This window comes from Hypanus sabinus, chromosome 5, assembly GCF_030144855.1.
Source record: "Hypanus sabinus isolate sHypSab1 chromosome 5, sHypSab1.hap1, whole genome shotgun sequence".
NCBI classification, from domain to species: Eukaryota; Metazoa; Chordata; class Chondrichthyes; order Myliobatiformes; family Dasyatidae; genus Hypanus; species Hypanus sabinus.
The window spans coordinates 181,478,511-181,496,108 of NC_082710.1; the positions used below are offsets into that span (position 1 = coordinate 181,478,511).

General features: G+C 44.9%; 1 protein-coding gene across 1 annotated transcript in view; it reads right to left on the bottom strand.

Moving 5' to 3' along the window:
• Positions 1 to 13,155, bottom strand: part of LOC132393845 (proline-rich transmembrane protein 1-like) — a 29,125-nt gene extending 15,970 nt beyond the window's left edge. The window contains exons 1-2 of the mRNA XM_059969236.1: positions 13,018 to 13,155; positions 1,702 to 1,997 (exon numbers count right to left, since the gene is read on the bottom strand). Of these exons, the coding sequence (XP_059825219.1) occupies positions 1,702 to 1,997; positions 13,018 to 13,036 (315 nt within the window). The 5' untranslated portion in view covers positions 13,037 to 13,155. The remainder of the gene's footprint in view (positions 1 to 1,701; positions 1,998 to 13,017) is intronic.
• Positions 13,156 to 17,598: the final 4,443 nt, after the last annotated feature.

The window sequence follows — 17,598 nt, forward strand, 5'->3', positions numbered from 1 at the left end:
CCTCCAGTGCCTGCCTGATGGTGGAAAACTCCCTCGGCAGATAAAATGGACAAACTATGACTGCTAGATGTTCCAGGTCAGGTAACCAGGACTGAGACAGAACCACAACATTTGTGCACCACTCCGCCTCTTCTACCTTTAAACAACCCAACAGTCCTGCCTTTGCAGAGAATGGTGAAGCTATTGAGCTGCAACACTGTGTTTGAAATGGCAGGGGATAGCCATGCTTCCATGAAGCAGAGTACTCAGCAGTCCCTGATGTCCCTTTGGTACATCAATCTTCCTCCAAGGTCTCCAGTTTGATTTTGCATTTGCCAGCAGGGTAGTTGAGAGTGAAAGTCTAAGACCAGCGTGGCATCCCTGCTTCTGTTTTCTTAAAGGGGAAATGCACTCTGGACCTGAGTATGCTGTCTGAGGTCCTTTGATTTTGTGTGTCGTTAGGTTTTTTTAAAAAAAATATCTTAAAACAATGTTGCTTACCTATGGCTGTGACTGGATTACAGCTGTCATGTCCCTAATGGGAATATCTGATGATTTCTATTGGAGCTGCGTGCAAAAGTCACCATCATCCTCAGATTCAGATTCAGTTTAATGTCATTTAGAAACCACAGATGCAATGCAGTTAAAAAATGAGACAACGTTCCTCCAGAACGATATCACAAAAGCATATGACAAAACAGACTACACCAGAAAATCCACGTAATGTTTGGCAATCCCCAATCCAGAGTCCAGAAAGTCTGCTGCATATACCGTCTAGCGTGTTCCCCGGAAAGGAGCTCCAAAACCACCAGACAAACAAGACCAAAAACTAAAGCTACAAGACCTGCACAAAACCACATAGTTACAACATATAGTTACAACAGCACAAGCAATAGCATATTTGATTAAAAATAACAGACTATGGGCACATTAAAAATAGTCCAAAGATGTTAAAGGACTATAAGTTCAAAAGAAATCACCACAAAGTTTCCACAAGTCCCCAGGGTCCCAACAGACTCGCCATCCCACACCAGCGGCAGAAGGGAATACCCCCGCTATGGACTTCCACGGCGTCGCCCGACTCAGCCTCGCAGACACAGCACACTATGAAAGCCACCTGACCACAGCAGACTCCGAATCCGTCGAACCTCCAAGCCTCCAACCATCCCCTCCGGCACAGCTTCTCCGAGCACCATCCTCTGCCGAGCGTATTAAGACGGCCCCACCAACGGCCATCGGCAACACGACCCCGAGGACTGGGGGCCTGTTCTTCCCAGCAGAGTCCCTGACCTCACAGCAGCAGCAGCAGCAGCAGCAACAAAGAAGGTCTTCCTGGAATTTCCCAATGTTCCTCCGTGCTTCCACGTCCGTTTTCAATGGATTATGATTGCGCACGGCACCCCACTTCACAAATAACAGATGATCGGCTCCGGAGTGGCCGCTGCAAGCTGCGTCGCGCCGCCATCTTGAAAAATTATACTGCCATCATTTTTGGAAATGCTACATTGGAACCTGGTCTGTCCCAGCACATCCTTGGACTGTGTTGGTCATTGATACAAATGACGCATTTCACAAAATGTTTTGATGTGTGTGTGACAAATAAAGCTACTTCTTTAATCTTCCTGATTCCCCGCATTGGTTAAGGTTAGGATGGCAATCAAAAATAATAGTTAAACGAACATTACACGCCCAGTCAGGACTGCACAATGAAACGGTACTTACATTCCCGATGGGATAGACAGGTATAAGGGTTGTGTAGGGCTGCAGCTGGATGGCATAGCCAGGGGGTGGTTGTGCAGTGTAGGAGGAGCGGCCCACAGCTCCACATGGCAACAAGGTGGTAAACCCTGGGGCTCCGCTGTGGAAAGCTGTCTCCTGCATGTGTCCCCGCACGTCAACAGGAGGAGCGGGTATCTGTGTCTGCACGGAGTAAGTCATGGACAGGGCATGGAGTCGTGGCTCGATCACCTGGCTGTAGGGGGGAGGTGAAGATGTCGGAACTGGTGCATCTGAAGGACCTACAAAGTATGGAGAAAGGGTAACGATTATTCATGTCCTGACCATTTTCAGTATCTTCAACATCTTCAAGAGGAAATGCCTCAGGAAGGCAGCATCCAGCATGGAGGGCCTTCACCATCCAGGATATGCTCTTGTCTCATTACTATCATCAGGGAGGAGGTACAGGAACCTGGAAACACACACTCAATGTTTTAGAAACAGCTTCTTCCCAGTCACCATCAAATTTCTGAAAGAATAATGAACTCCGCCTCACTAAATTGCTCTCTTTCTGCACTACTTATTTAGTTTTCTTGAATATTCTTTTGTGCTATTTATCATTATTTTCATGTATTACATGGTACTGCTGCTACAGAACAGCAAATTTCAAGACTTACATCAGTGATAGTAAACCTGATTCTGATTCTGATCAGTACTTTCTACAACTCCAATAAATTACCTGATAAATGCACTGAAGGTAATCTTGGTAAATTTGGTGATGATACAGAGTTCTTTAGGAGAGTAGGTAATAAAGAGGACATTTCACTGAGCCTGGCCCAACAGCCTGCATTTGACCCATCTCCCTCTATTCTCTCTACCACCATTGGGCGGGAGGTGCATGAATCTTGGGTCTCATGATGACAGGTACAGGGGCAATTGTTACCCTACAGCCCTCAGGCTCCTGGACTGGCTTTACTCGCAGTGCTGAACTGACTCAGAAGCCAGCGGACTCGCTTACAGGGATCCTACAGTTCAGGTTCTATGTCCAATTTGTTTACCTTTTTATTGTTTGCATGATTTGTCCTCTTTTGCACATCGAACGTTTGACAGTCAACTTACTTTGAACTTTGATAAAGAGATACGGAGTCATAGAGCTACACAGGCCCCCTCACTCAGTCCATCATTGCCGAGCAAGTTATCTACTGGCAGAGTTCTATTTGTCTGCTTTTGACCCTATCGCACTAAAGCTGGGATTCACAAACTTTTCATGCCCTGGACCAATACGTTAACCGAGGGGTCCAGAGATCCCAGGGTGGGGATCCCCGCTGTAAAAAACATTCCACTCCGTAGGTGCTCCCTGATCTGCTGAGTTCTTCCAGCATTTTGTATTTGCTGCTCAAAATTAACAACAGTAGCAGAATATTGTGTTTCGGATCACTATTTTCTCTCTTTTTTACTATTTATTGATTTTTATTGGGAGACAGGGTGCAGATACATCTCTAGCAAAGGAGGTGTAAGGTGCTCCCTCTCTCCCCTAACCTGCAAGTCAGAGTGGCATCAGCTGGTTAGCCCCTCTCCTCCCCCCAATCAGGGTCACGTGAAGCCATGGGAGCAGGTGGTGGAGGGTCGTGTGAGCAGCCGGTCCATATCACAAACCCTGGTTATGCGGCCGCTGACACCAGGCAGACAATCCGAAGAGTATCGATAATGGCTGGGATCACCTGACTTGTAAAGACACTGCCCAGAAGAAGGCAACGCGAAAAACATTTGCCAAGGATGAACATGATTGCCCACGTCATATGGCATAGCACATAATGATGATGATTCAATATAAATGTATTATATATTCTTATAGTAATTGTAACTTATAGTCATTTTAGGCATTGCACTGACCACTGTTTTAAAACAACAAATTTCATGACGTATGTCAGTGAGAATGAACACTACTCTCATTCTGCTTGTTCAGGGAGAGAATGCAGTTAATGTGAGCAGGTGGGATGTGGGTCATCCGTGTGGGAGTAGGGTCGAGGAGCTGAGCTGCCTGCTCTTGTTTGTAAATACAATGGGCAGAGAAACTCAAGGGGTTGGACTTCGTGAGGATCGTGCTGCTCTCTGCGACGGAGAGGCATCGGAGGAGTTGGCATGCGAAGGTGGTGTGCAGTCTATCGGCAAGTGATTGCCTTAGTTGTTTCTCTTGGTGATGTAGAATGCTGCCAGTCTGATTCTCTGATTTATCGGCGACGGCAGGGGAGCTGCACGGTGTCAGTCATAGAGGACGAGGCCTGTTGTCAGCTGTTCTGCCGAGAGGTGTCGGAGTCAGTGTGCTCCACTGGAGTGCTGGCGCAGTGTGGCACGGCAGCGACACTGGAGTCGGTGCTGCCTCACACTGTTCACTGGCAGAAGACAAGCTCCATTGTGTTTGATTGCAGACTGCTGCAACAGTCAGCGTTTCTGGGACTTGGACTTCTTCTGTGTGGCTGTATCTGACTGTGATCTTATATGTGCGATATGTGCCTTGTGCTGTGTTTGACTGTTGGTACTGTGTTTTGCACCTTGTCCCTGGAGTAACACCGTTTTGTTTGGCTGTACTCTGGGTACTCACGTATGGTGGAATGACAACTAAACTTGAACTGCAGTCCTGAGCAGCCATTCTATCAGTGACGTCCTCCTCACTGAGCAAACCATCTCAGGCTCCCATCATCAGCCACAAGTTAGCAACCCATGGAAGGGCTTGTATTTTTTTTTTGCTCCATGGTTGAGTCAGCAAGGAATGTAGCCATTCCCGAACGGAGGGTCAGGGTGAACGACACAGCAGGGACGACAGAAGAAAGCAGCACAACTGATTGGTTCCTAACCCTGCCCACCATCAAGGTCATCTTCAAAAGGCAGTTCCTCAAGCTGTTTGATAGTGATGGAGCTGGACGTTGTTGTGTTGCCACCTGGACCTATCGTGTGCTGTTGTGCCGAGATAGTGCTCGGTGTGAGTGACTGCCTTGCACATTTCTATTGTGCTCCCAACACTCTGTTGGACATTGGTAACATAAAGTACTGCAAGTTCTGCTCACTGGTTCATTGGCAAGACAAACGATGGGAAAGCTGCGTTGCCTCGGTTGTGGCAAGGAATAGGTCAAGACCAGGGAACCGCCTGCTAGAGCGGACCAGAGGAGGAGATGTCGAGTTGGTGTAGAGTAGCCTCAGTGGGATGCACTGGAATCTGTACCGGTATTGGGGACTGGCCATCCTGTGCATGTTCAGTAGTAGATCAAGCTGGACCAGGATAACTTAGCAGCAATTCTTCAGTGATCTGAGCTATATTTTTTTTTTCTTTGTGTTTTTCTGAAATAGTAACCATATGTGCTATTTGTGCTCTGTGCAGTGTGTTGCATGCTGTTGGTAATGTGTTCTGCACCTTGGTCCTGGAGGAATGCTGTTTTGTTTGGGTGTATTCATGTATGAGTAATTGCCTGGTTAAGATGATGTCTTATTGTATGGCTACAGCTATGCTCAGAATCAGAATCAGGCTGTTGGGTACTTTATTTTTTACAACTTTTCTGTAAAACGCAGTGTGTTACTGCCAGCAATTTGGTTTCTGTTAAGATAAGAGGAATAGACAGAGTGGACAGCCAGCGCCTCTTCCCCAGGGCACCACTGCTCAGTACAAGAAGACATGGCTTTAAGGTAAGGGGAGGGAAGTTCAAGGGGGATATTAGAGGAGGGTTTTTCACTCAGAGAGTGGTTGGTGCATGGAATGCACTGCCTGAGTCAGTGGTGGAGGCAGATACACTAGTGAAGTTTAAGAGACTACTGGACAGGTATATGGAGGACTTTAAGGTGGGGGGGGGGTTATATGGGAGGCAGAGTTTGAGGGTCAGCACAGCATCGTGGGCTGAAGGGCCTGTAATGTGCTGTACTATTGTCTAAGAAGTCATTTAATCAGCTTAAGAATGTTGTGTCAGTCAATCAGGTTTGCTTTGATAACATCCTGTCCAGCAGGTTGCCATGGAACACTGGCGAGAGATTGGTGACATCCAGCTTCTAGGAGAACGTGGGCTTTGGGTAGAGATCTTTTTGCGGGAGTTGGGGGAGAAGTGGGGTGCGGAGCAGAGAAAATGGAAGGCACTCGCGGAACCCTGCCTGGAGGAGAGACGCCATCTGAAGAAGTGCTTGCTGCAGACGAATGGTTCCATGGAGGAAGTGGCAATGCTTCTGAGTCAGCCAGTTCATTCATAACAGACTTGAACTGTGGCTGGTGGCTTTTACGCAGAATGCGTGTTCAGCGCTGTGAGTAATTAAAGCAAGGCACCCAACTACTAGCAATGAACTCTGATGTTAATGTGCACATTACAGATTGGTTGAACTGTAATGGGCCCTTTTTCAGTAAATTGTTTATTAATATCTGTAAATATACTTCCACTTTATATTTATGCTGGTGTAAGTTCCACTAATTCCTGGTGAAAAAGTAACTGCACTGTGCAGTATTTATACAGCATTCACCATAACTTTATTTGTTTGAACCCGACTCATACCGACCCTAGACATGTGTTGTTCATTGGAGATGTCTATCTCACCGTACCCAAGTTTCCCTGAGTCACTTGGCTTTTAACCAAGGATAGCTAACAAGCCTAATTTTTTTATGAGCCATGGTGAGATGGTCACATATGGTTGAATGATAAGTAAAGGAGTAATGATAACTGTAAGTCATTCTCCCCATGACTTCATGGGTTTCCTCCAAATTCGAAAAATGCTTGGGTTAGGCTTAGTAAGTGTGGGCATTCTATGTTGGCGCCAGATGTGCAGTGACATTTATGGGCTACCCCCAAGCACACCCTTGGACTGTGATGGCCATTGTTGCACAAAGCACATTTCCTGACGAAGGGTCTCAGCCTGAAACGTTGTCTGCTCGTTTCCACGGATGCTGCCCAACCTGCTGAGTTCTTCCAGCATGTTGTACGTCTTGAACATTTCACTGTTTGTTTCAATATACGTGTGACAAATAAAGCCAATCTTTATTTTATCTTAGGCTGATTTCAAATAGAGAGAGAAAAAAATCAACATAGGTTTCTGTTGAACGATCAGTTAGAGTTAGCGTTTTAAAAGATCGCTCTACACTCAGAATTTCCTGGTTCATTGATTATGTATCTGAGAATCCAACAAAGAGGTAAATAGATAATGGCTTAGCCAGCTGGTTTCTCTGTCCATCTCCAAGGGGAACATCCTTCAATCAATTATCACCTTGTTGGCAAGACTCCAATCACATCAGGCACTGCTCACACCACGACTGAAGGGCAAAGAGATTCAGCAGATGCTGGAGATCCAGAGCCACACACACACACAATGCAGTGGGATCTCAGCATGTCAGCAGAGGAATAAACAGTTGGCGTTTGGAACTGAGACCCTTCATCAAGACTGGAAAGGAAGGTGGAAGAAAGAAGAAAAAGAAATGGGCTGAAGGAGAAGGATTCTAATAAGAGATGAGAGTGGAGCATGGGACAAAGGGAAGGGGGAAAGGGGTCGTTGGGCAGGTGAAGAGAAGAGAAGGGGTGAGAGGAGAACAAGAATGGGGACTGGAGAAAGGGGGAAGGGCTGGGAGTAGAAATTACTGAAACTGGAGGAATTAATGTTCTTGTTTTAAAGTTCAAAATTCAAAGTAAATTTTTTATCAAGGTACATAGACTTCACTGTATGCAACCAGGAGATTCACTTTCTTGAAGACATTCACAGTAAATGAAAGAAACGAAATAGAATCCAGTAAGGACTGCCCCACCCCAAAATAACAGGCAAAAGATCAACGTACAAAAGGCAACATACTGTGCAAATACACTGCACTGAAGAAATAATAATAAATATATAAGCAATAAATATTGAGAACATGAGATGAAGAGACATTGAGAGTGAGCTTGTAGGCAAGTGAAGTTAAGTGAAGTTATCTCCTCTAATTCAATGGGTTGAGGGGCAATAACTCCTCCTGAACCTGGTGGTGTGAGTCCGGAAGCTCTTGATGGCAGCAGCGAGAACTGAATGAACTGTAATTGGGGTCCCTGATGATCGATGCTGCTTTCATAGAAACATGGAAAACCTACAGTGCAACGCAGGCCCTTCGGCCCACAAAGCGGTGCCGAACATGTCCCTACTTTAGAACTACCTAAGCTTACCCATAGTCCTCTATTTTTCTAAGCTCCATGTAGTCATCCGGGAGTCTCTTAAAATACCCTATTGTTTCTGCCTCCACCACTGCCGTCGGCAGCCCATTCCACGCACTCACCACTCTCTGCGTAAAAAACCTACCCCTGACATCTCATCTCTATCTGCTTCCAAGCACCTTAAAACTGTGCCCTCTCGTGCTAGCCATTTCAGCCCTGGGGAAAAGCCTCTGACTATCCACACGATCAATGCCTCTCCTTATCTTGTACACCTACAATCTGTGTGGATGTACCCTGTGGTGGGGAGAGCTTTACCCATAATGGACTGGGCCATATTCTCTACATTTTGTAGAGCATTGCTATTTCCATACCAGTCAATATACTCTCCGCCACATATCTACAAAAATCTTTATAAACTTCTCAGAAATTAGAGGCACTGCCATGCTTTCTTCATAGCGGTGCTCACGTTCTGGGCTCAGGGAGGCTTCCCAGATACCACGTCATGGCAACAGCAGAGGTCAAGTACCAACATGTCAGAATGGGAAACATCGACTGTTCTAGAAGCACCTAGACATGAGCTGTTACCCTGGGCACTGGGTGATTGATTCAGTCCCTGCACTCTTGGACTGAGATAGGAAGAGGCCTCAGCAGCTGTACCCACTACCAGGCAGTCTTATTTAGGATCTGCTCTGCTCAGCCCTCTCAGGGAAGGGGCTGGAAATGGTGCCTTAAGAATAACCCGATTCCAAAGCTCCCAATTGGATTACAGCGTCCAGACCGATCACCACCCACGGTCAAAGAACAAAGAAACATGACCTTTAGGGCCTGGAAACTGCGCACTCTGATAGATAGTGCAACCAGTGCTTGAGCAGAGAGGAAACCCTCGATCATTGCCAGAGAACTGATGAGATGCTTGTCATTTGAAGAGTGTCTGACAACTCTGGGCCTGTACTCACTGGAATTCAGAAGAATAAGGGGATGACCTCATTGAAACCTATCAAATGTTGAAAGGCCTCGACAGAGTGGATGAGGAGGGGATGTTTCCTATGGTGGGGGAATCAGAGGACACAGCCTCAGAATAAAGGGGAGTCCTTTTAGAATGAGTATGAGGAGGAATTTCCTGAGCCAGAGAGTGGTGAACCTGTGAAATTCATTCCCACAGGCAGCTGTGGAGTCCAAGTCATTGGCAGAGGTTGATAGATTGTCAATTGGTCAGGGCATGAAGGGATATGGGGAGAAGGCAGGAGAATGGGGCTGAGAGGGAAACTTGATCAGGCATGATGAACTGTTGGAGCAGACTCGATGGGCCAAATGGCCTAATTCTGCTCCTGTCTTATGCCACATTGACCTAGCTGCTCTTTCTGAAATTTGTCTGGCAGAAGAAGGGCAACTGAAGGAGGAGAAGACTGGTTTCAGATTCTCCCAGAAAGGAAAGGCTGCTGAAGACTCAGGATCCACCGTGTTAGATTTCCAATCCAGAACCAGCTTGTCATGGGAGGTCATGACAATCTTCCCTGCTTGCTGACGAGACCCACCACGGTCGTGTCATCGGCGAACTTGATGATGTGGTTCGAGCTGTGTGTTGCAGCACAGTCGTGGGTCAGCAGAGTGAACAGCAGTGGACTGAGCACACAGCCCTGGGGAGCCCCCGTGCTCAGTGTGATGGTGTTGGAGATGCTGCTCCCGATCCGGACTGACTGAGGTCTCCCAGTCAGGAAGTCTAGGAACCAGTTGCAGTGGGAGGTGTTTAGGCCCAGCAGTTGCAGGATTATCTGGAAGGAGAGACGCTCCAATCTGTAATAGCATCACGCTAACCACTAAGCTACATAGCGACAAATTTTCCATGTACACATGATAAACAAATCTGGCATCTGCCTCTCTGACAGAACTTTAACTAAATTTACCTATCCCACTGTCCCCTCCTCCTTGCACAGTATACTTCTATCCATCTCTCATTGCCCTGGTTCCCCAGACTCTCTGACACTCTACAGTGCCTTTCTTTGCAGTATCTCCCTTTAATTCTTGCTATATATAAAGTCCCTCTGCAGTATGTCCATCCCCCACTCTCTCTCTCTGCAGCATTATTCTCTCTCTCTCTGCAATGCATCTATCTGTTTCCCTCCCTTTCTCTCTCTTCTCCCTCGCGCTCTCTCTTTTTCTCTCTCTCTCCTTCTCTATCTCTCTTTCTCTCTCCTCTTTGCCTTCTACTCTCTCCTCTTTCCCACTCCCTCTTCTTCTTGCTCTCTATCTCCTTCTCTCACACTCTCTCCTTCTCTTTCTCCCTTCTTCTCTCTCCTTGTTCACTTTCTCTCCCCATCTCCTTCTCTCTCCCCCACCCACTCCTTCTCTCTCCTCCTCCCCTCCTTCACCTATTCTCTACCTCTCTCTCTGTCTGTCTCTGATTGCAAAACCTCTCTCTCCCCCTCTCTTTTCTCTCTACTACTCTCTACTGCCGCTGCAAAACAAGCCTCACAAGGTATGTCAGTGACAATAAAGTCAAATCAAAGTACACGTTTTATCTAAATACTTATATGTCACTATCTTGAGATCCACTCTTTCAGGCATTTTCAGAAAAATAAAGATATACAGTATAATAGAATTTTTGAAAGAAGGACTATTCAAAAATAAAGACTGATGAACAACCAAGGTGCAAAAGAAGACAATTTGTGCAGATAAAGTATAATACTGAGAACATGAGCTGCAGAACCCCGGAAAGTGGGTCTGTACTGAAGATTCTGATTCCACGCCCTGCGTCTGAACTATCTGCGCCACTCCTGTCCCTGTTTGCAGGTCTCTCAGGTATCTGGCTCACTCTCTCGGAGAAGGGCAGTTTCTCACATAAACAGACTCACGCTGCGCTGGTTTTTCTCTGCGTCACCATCCCCACGTCAACATGCAGATCTCTGCTGCTGTCTTATATCGAGAGCAACACTAGTGCTGGACGTTCCCATAACTTCAATTTCATTGCCCCAGACATTCTGGGTTGATAAAGGATGTTTGCAGCATGTTTCAGTAATGACTAGCGGCTCTGTGTGAAATCTATTTTTATGTAACAGAATAAACTTTATCCTCATAAATAAATTACCATGGCCTCATGTGGCCATAGAGGTACATGGCCAAGAACATTGATTGTTCTAACTTCCAGTAAATTCTCCTCCTTCTCACTTTTTCCATTCCCAATTCTGACTCCCCTCTTACCCCTTCTCTCCTGCTTGCCCCCCATCATCCCCTTCAACATATTTCATGACATAAAGTACTATGCAAAATCTTTAGGCACACCTTTTGCCTAGCACTGTGGTAATTTTATGTATTGCACTGTACTGCTGCAAAATAAACCAAAATCTCATGACATATGTGAGTGATGATAAACCAGATTCTGATATGGAATTGTGGACTGAGAGAATGAATGGGACAGGGAGAGGGGAATTGTGGTTGGGAAAAGGGGAAACGGAGGGGGAGGGAGTGGGAAGCAGCAGAGAGACATTCTGTAATGATCACTAAGCCAGACTCTTTCTCTGCCACCTGTCCCACACCCCTCCTGGAGTCTCCTCTCTCACCATTCCCAACATCATTTGCTCCTAGTAGACTTACAAACTCACTCTCCACATTGAAAAGTACAATCCTGAGCAAGATTCTTAGACACCCTAGCTATACATATTTGCACAGAATTGTTTGCCAGTACTGTATTAAGTCTGATTCTGATTCTTAAGCTGGTGTCCCTTTCTTCCATAGTCCTCTCCAATCAGATTCCTTCTTCTTCAGCCCTTTACCTTTTCCACCTATCCCCTCCCAGCTTCTTACTTCATCACCCTCCCCCAACCACCCCCATTCACCTTCAATATACCAGAAGAGGTCCACAAGAATGATCCCAGGAATGAAAGGGTTAATGTATGAGGAGCATTTGATGGCTCTGGGCCTGTAGTCGCTGGAGTTTAGAAGAATGGGGAGGGGATCTCAGTTAAACCTATCAAATATTGAAAGACATGGATAGAGTGGATGTGGGAAGGATGTCACATTAGTGGGGAGGTCTAGAGCCAGAAGACACTGCCTCGGAATAGAACAGAGACAGGGAAAGAGACAGGAAAGTTCTTTAGAAAGAGGGAGGTGAATCTGTGGAATTCATTGTCATAGACAGCTGTGGAGACTATGTTAATTGGTATACTTAAATGTTTTTGATTAGTGAGGCCATCAAAGGTTATAGAGAGAAGGCAGGAGAATGGGGTTGAGAGGGATAATAAATCAGCCATGATGGCCCAAGTGAGCTAATTCTGTTCTTATGTTACACACTAGCACTAAATCAATCCCTTCGCAAGGGTTCCCAGTACACCGGCTGCAGGCTCTGGTCAAAATGTACACTGTGGTCATTTGAACTACTACAGTGCTGCGATATTAAAAAGTAACACTTACAATTGTTCAGTGTGTTGCGAAATTTCTAAATTTAATAACATCATTCAATCGCTAACACGCATGGAATGAAAACAATTAATAATATATTTAAATATTAATAATAATTAAACTAATGTTACACTATCTATACAACAAACAAAATGAGCATTTTTATTAATAGGCTTAATTTGATGCAATATTAATATGGTTAATATTTCCTTCCAAAGAGGTTAATAACCTCATTCTATTAATTGAGTTAAACTTATCAAGAGGTTAACCACATATAATGAGCCTATTAATGCATCATTTACTAACATTATTGCGGGTTGCTACAATATATTTTCAATAATACGACGGCTATTATATCGCAACATTAGTGCAGATAATGGTACAGTTTTACTACACTGCATTGTATCAATAAAGATCAACAATTATTGACTTAATTGTATCGAACTTAATACGGTCATTACTATGTTGGAATATTACTACGATCAATAAAGTGTAGCAATATTAATACTATATTGCATTTGCAAAATTAACATTATTATATTGCTATTTTAACGCAGTTAACACACTGCGATATTAATACAGTGGTTGCAGTCATTAATGCAGTATTGTTGCGATAAACATATTGTTTTAGGAATGACGCGCAATTGGGTGAACTTGTCACATCATCGGGACTGTTCCTTTAAAAGATCCAAACAGAACTCTCCCAGCCCTCTCAACTCAGCAGCAATCCGATCCAGAATCTCTTTGGGTTGACAAACATCAAAGTCAGAAGGGAACATCTATTTACCTGTTTTTTCAGTTGACATGGTCGCTGTGTTAAAATGGGATTTTCAAAAAAAAAACAGAAGCCTCACGTTTGTTGAGATTAAAGGAGGGAAAGATCGATAAACAGATAAAATAAATTGCAGTAATCCCTCTGCCTGCCTAAATCGTCAATAGTAAAAACTGTTCATGGTTGCACCCTCAACCTCACCGTTCAGTGGCGCTCAAAGCGCAGGAGCCCGCCCTCGTTTGCGAGTAGCCGTTTTGATTGCTCCATCGCCACGTCAATCACACACTTATCCGCTCTGCCGCCGCCAGAGCCTCGGTTAACCCTTTGGCTGGCCTGCAGAGATGCCAGGCGTACAGAGAGACATAGGGCAAAGGACCACTGGAACAAAAGAAAGGAGGCTATCTCTTCATTTCTCCTCCACTTGCACCCCTTGCTTGTTTTAATGTGCAAAGAGATTACGGCCTGTAATCATAATTCATCCGACGTTTCTGCCCCCATCCTCGAATTTTCACATGTAGAGTTCACAAGTTGGAGGCTAACCAGATGCCAAATGCTCTTGATGACAGATGGTTTGGTTTCATGATCGTTTAAAAATTCATTATAATCCTATATTATTCATTCTTTATAATTTATCCAATTTTTATTAATCATTGTAGAATGTTGTTGCATTTCATTGCATGTCCTGCCAAAGCAAACAGCAAATTACTGTTGATGATCTGGCAAATAATTCTCATCCCTGATCTTTATTTTCCCTATGGCATGAGCAGAGGCCATTAGTCTCATTCAGACATGTCCATCCATAACCTCCTCTACTGCATGATGAGGCCACTCACACCGTGAAGAAGTAAGAACTCATATTCCATCTGGGTAGCCTCCAACCTGATGGCATGAACATTGACTTCTCAAAATTCTAGTAAGTTCTCTCCTTCCTTCCTTCCGTCTTTTTCCATTTTCCATTCTGGTTTCCCTTCTACTCAACTACCCATTGGTTCTACAATTTAAATATGCTCCTTACTTAATCACTTGTCAAAAGGGAAAATAATCTTCCTTTTCACCCATGGTCCGCACTCTCTTATTGGATTCCTCGTCTTCAGCCCTTTACCTCTTCCACCTATCACCTCCCAGCTTTGTACTTCATCCCTCCTCCCCATCTACCTACCTTCCTGCTCACCTGGCTTCAGCTATTGGCTGTCAACTTGTACTCATTCCCCTCCCATCCTTGTTCTGATTTCTGTCCCCTTCCTTTCCACTACTGAGTCTCAGGTGCAAACGTTGACTGTTTATTCCTTTCCATAGATGCTGCCTCACCAGTATCTACAGGATCTTTTGTGTTTATGGTTTGACCCATCAAGTCTACTGTGTGCTGGCAATATCAGGACCCAGGTGTGGAGGAAAGACAGACTTTGGTGACAACAGGAGTTTATTCACAATTCCAAAAGAACATCATGGGCTCATAACTCAATGACCTTAACCCTAACCACACACCTTTAGAATGTGGGATAAAATGGGAGCATCTCCTTAAGCTAATCGTTGGCCGTGTGGTTTCCTCAGGGTGCTCCCTTATTCCAAAGACAGACAAGTTAGTGGGTTAATTGATCACATTGCTGTAATCGTGCAGCATTGGCTTGTTAGGCTGGCAGGGCCTGTTACTGCATGGAATCTCTAAATAAAATTAAAATAAAATAAAACTCCATACTTTGTCTTAAACTGTTGACCAATTCCACTGAAACAAGACTAATTAAATAATGTTCATCTCAATTAATTAAGTTAGGAATAGCCAATTTGTCTATTCCTCAGCTGATTTAGAATCAGAATCAGAATCAGGTTTATTATCACTGGCACGTGTCGAGAAATTTGCTAACTTAGCAGCAGCAATTCAATGCCTAACAGAAGAAGAAAAAATAAATAAATAAGTAAAAAAATAATCAATTACAGTATATTGAATAGATTAAAAATCATGCAGAAAACCAGGAATGATATATATTTAAAAAGTGAGCTAGTGTTCATGGGTTCAATGTACATTTTGGAATCTGAAGCTGTTCCTGAATCACTGAGTGTGTGTCTTCAGTCTTCTGTACCTCCTCCCTGATGGGAACAATGAGAAAAGGGCATGCCCTGGGTGCTGGAGGTCCTTAATAATGGATGCTGCCTTTCTGAGACACCGCTCCTTGACGGTGTCCTGGGTACTTTGTAGGCTCGTACCTAAGATGGAGCTGACTAAATTTATGACCCTCGGCTTCTTTCAGTTCTGTGCAGTAGACCCCATCTCCCATACCAGACACTGATGCAGCCTGTCGGAATGCTCTCCGCAGTACAAATCTCTTCAAACTCCTAATAGATGCTGTCTTGCCTTCTTTATAACTGCATTGATATATCGGTTCCAGATTAGGTCCTCAGAGATCTTGACACCCAGGAATTTGAAACTGCTCACTCTCTCCACTTCTAGAGAACAGAGAACATAGGAAACCTAGATAGAAACCTGTAGGTCTTCTATGTTTCTATGTTTTTTACAGCACAATACAGGCCCTTCGACCCACAAAGCTGTTCCAAGCATGGCTTTCCCTTAGAAATTACCTTGGGTTACCCATAGCCCTCTGTTTTTCTGAGCTCCCTGTACCCATCCAGGAGTCTCTTAAAAGACACTATCATATCTGCCTCCACCACTGTCATCGGCAGCCCATTCCACACACTCACCACTCTCTGTGTTAAAAAACTTACCCCTGACATCTCCTCTGTACCTGCTCCCAAGCACCTTAAACCTGTGCCCTGTCTTGCTAGCCATTCCAGCCCTGGGAAAAAGCCTCTGACTATCCACAAAATCAATGCCTCTCATCATCTTATACACCTCTGTCAGGTCACCTCTCCTCCTCCGTCGCTCCAAGGAGAAAAGGCCGAGTTCACTCAACCTGTTTTCATAAGGCATGCTCCCCAATCCAGGCAACATGCTTGTAAATCTCCTCGAGGCAGCATCCTTGTAAATCTTCTGATCCCTCTATGAGGATTGATATGTGTTCCTTCATCTTATCCTTCTTGAAGTCCACGATCAGCTCTTTCATCTTACTGACGTTGAGTGCAAGGTTGTTGCTGTGACACCACCCCACTAGCTGGTATATCTCACTCCTGTACATTCTTTCTTCTCTGTCTGAAATTCTACCAACAATGGTTGTACCATCAGCAAATTTATAGATGGTATTTGAGCTATGCCTTGCCACGCAGTCATGGTATAGAGAGAGTAGAGCAGTGGGCTAAGCACACACCCCTAAGGAGCACCAGTGTTAATGGTCAGCAAGGAGGTGATATTATCACCAATCTGCACAGATTATAGTCTTCCAGTTAGGAAGTTGAGGATCCAATTGCAGAGGGAGGTACAGAGGCCCAAGTGCTGCAACTTCTCAATCGGAATTGTGGGAATGATGGTATTAAATGCTGAGCTATAGTTGATGAACAGCATCCTAACGTAGGTGTTGTCCAGGTAGTCTAAAGCTGTGTGGAGAGCCATTGAGATTGCGTCTGCCGTTGGCCTATTGTGGCGATAGGCAAATTGCAATGGGTCCAGGTCCTTGCTGAGGCAGGAGTTCAGTCTAGTCATGACCAACCTCTCAAAGCATTTCATCACTGTTGATGTGAGTGCTACGGGGTGACAGTCATTAAGGCAGCTCACATTGTTCTTCTTAGGCACTGGTATAATTGTTGCCTTTTTGAAGTGAGTGGGAACTTCCACCCGCAGCTGTGAGAGGTTGAAAATGTCCTTGAATACTCTCGCTACCTGGTTGGCTCACGTTTTCAGAGCCTTACCAGGTAATCCATTGGGGTCTTCCACCTTGTGAGGGTTCACCCTCTTTAGTAATGTTCCTCAATCAATTGCCTTCAGACCTATCAATACTCTGGAGTGCAAATGATCCTCTGAAATGACCCAACACAAAATCCAACACATCTGAAAATGACCCAACACAAAATCCAACACATCCCGCTGGATCTCGACCAGCTGGAACAATGGGCTGAATATTGGCAGATGGAATTTAATGTAGATAAGTGTGACGTGTTGCACTTTGGTACGATTAACCAGGGTAGGTTTTACACAGTGAACTGTAGGGCACTGAGGAGTGTGGAAGTTCAAAGGGATCTGGGAATACTGGTCCATAATTCATTGAAAGTGGTGTCACAGGTAGATAGCGTCATAAAGAAAGGTTTTAGAACATAGGACGTAGAATAGTACAGCACATTACAGGTCCTTCGGCCCACAATGTTGTGCTGACCCTCAAACCCTGCCTCCCATATAACCCTCCACCTTAAATTCCTCCATATACCTGTCTAGTAGTCTCTTAAACTTCACTAGTGTATCTGCCTCCACTACTGACTCAGGCAGCGCATTCCACGCACCAACCACTCTCTGAGTGAAAAACCCTCCTCTAATATCCCCCTTGAACTTCCCTCCCCTTACCTTAAAGCCATCTCCTCTTGTACTGAGCAGTGGTGCCCTGGGGAAGAGGCGCTGGCTGTCCACTCTGTCTATTCCTCTCAATGTTTTGACTCATTGGCCTTCATAAATCATAGTACTGAGTACAGGAGATGGGCTGTTATGTTGAAGTTGTACAA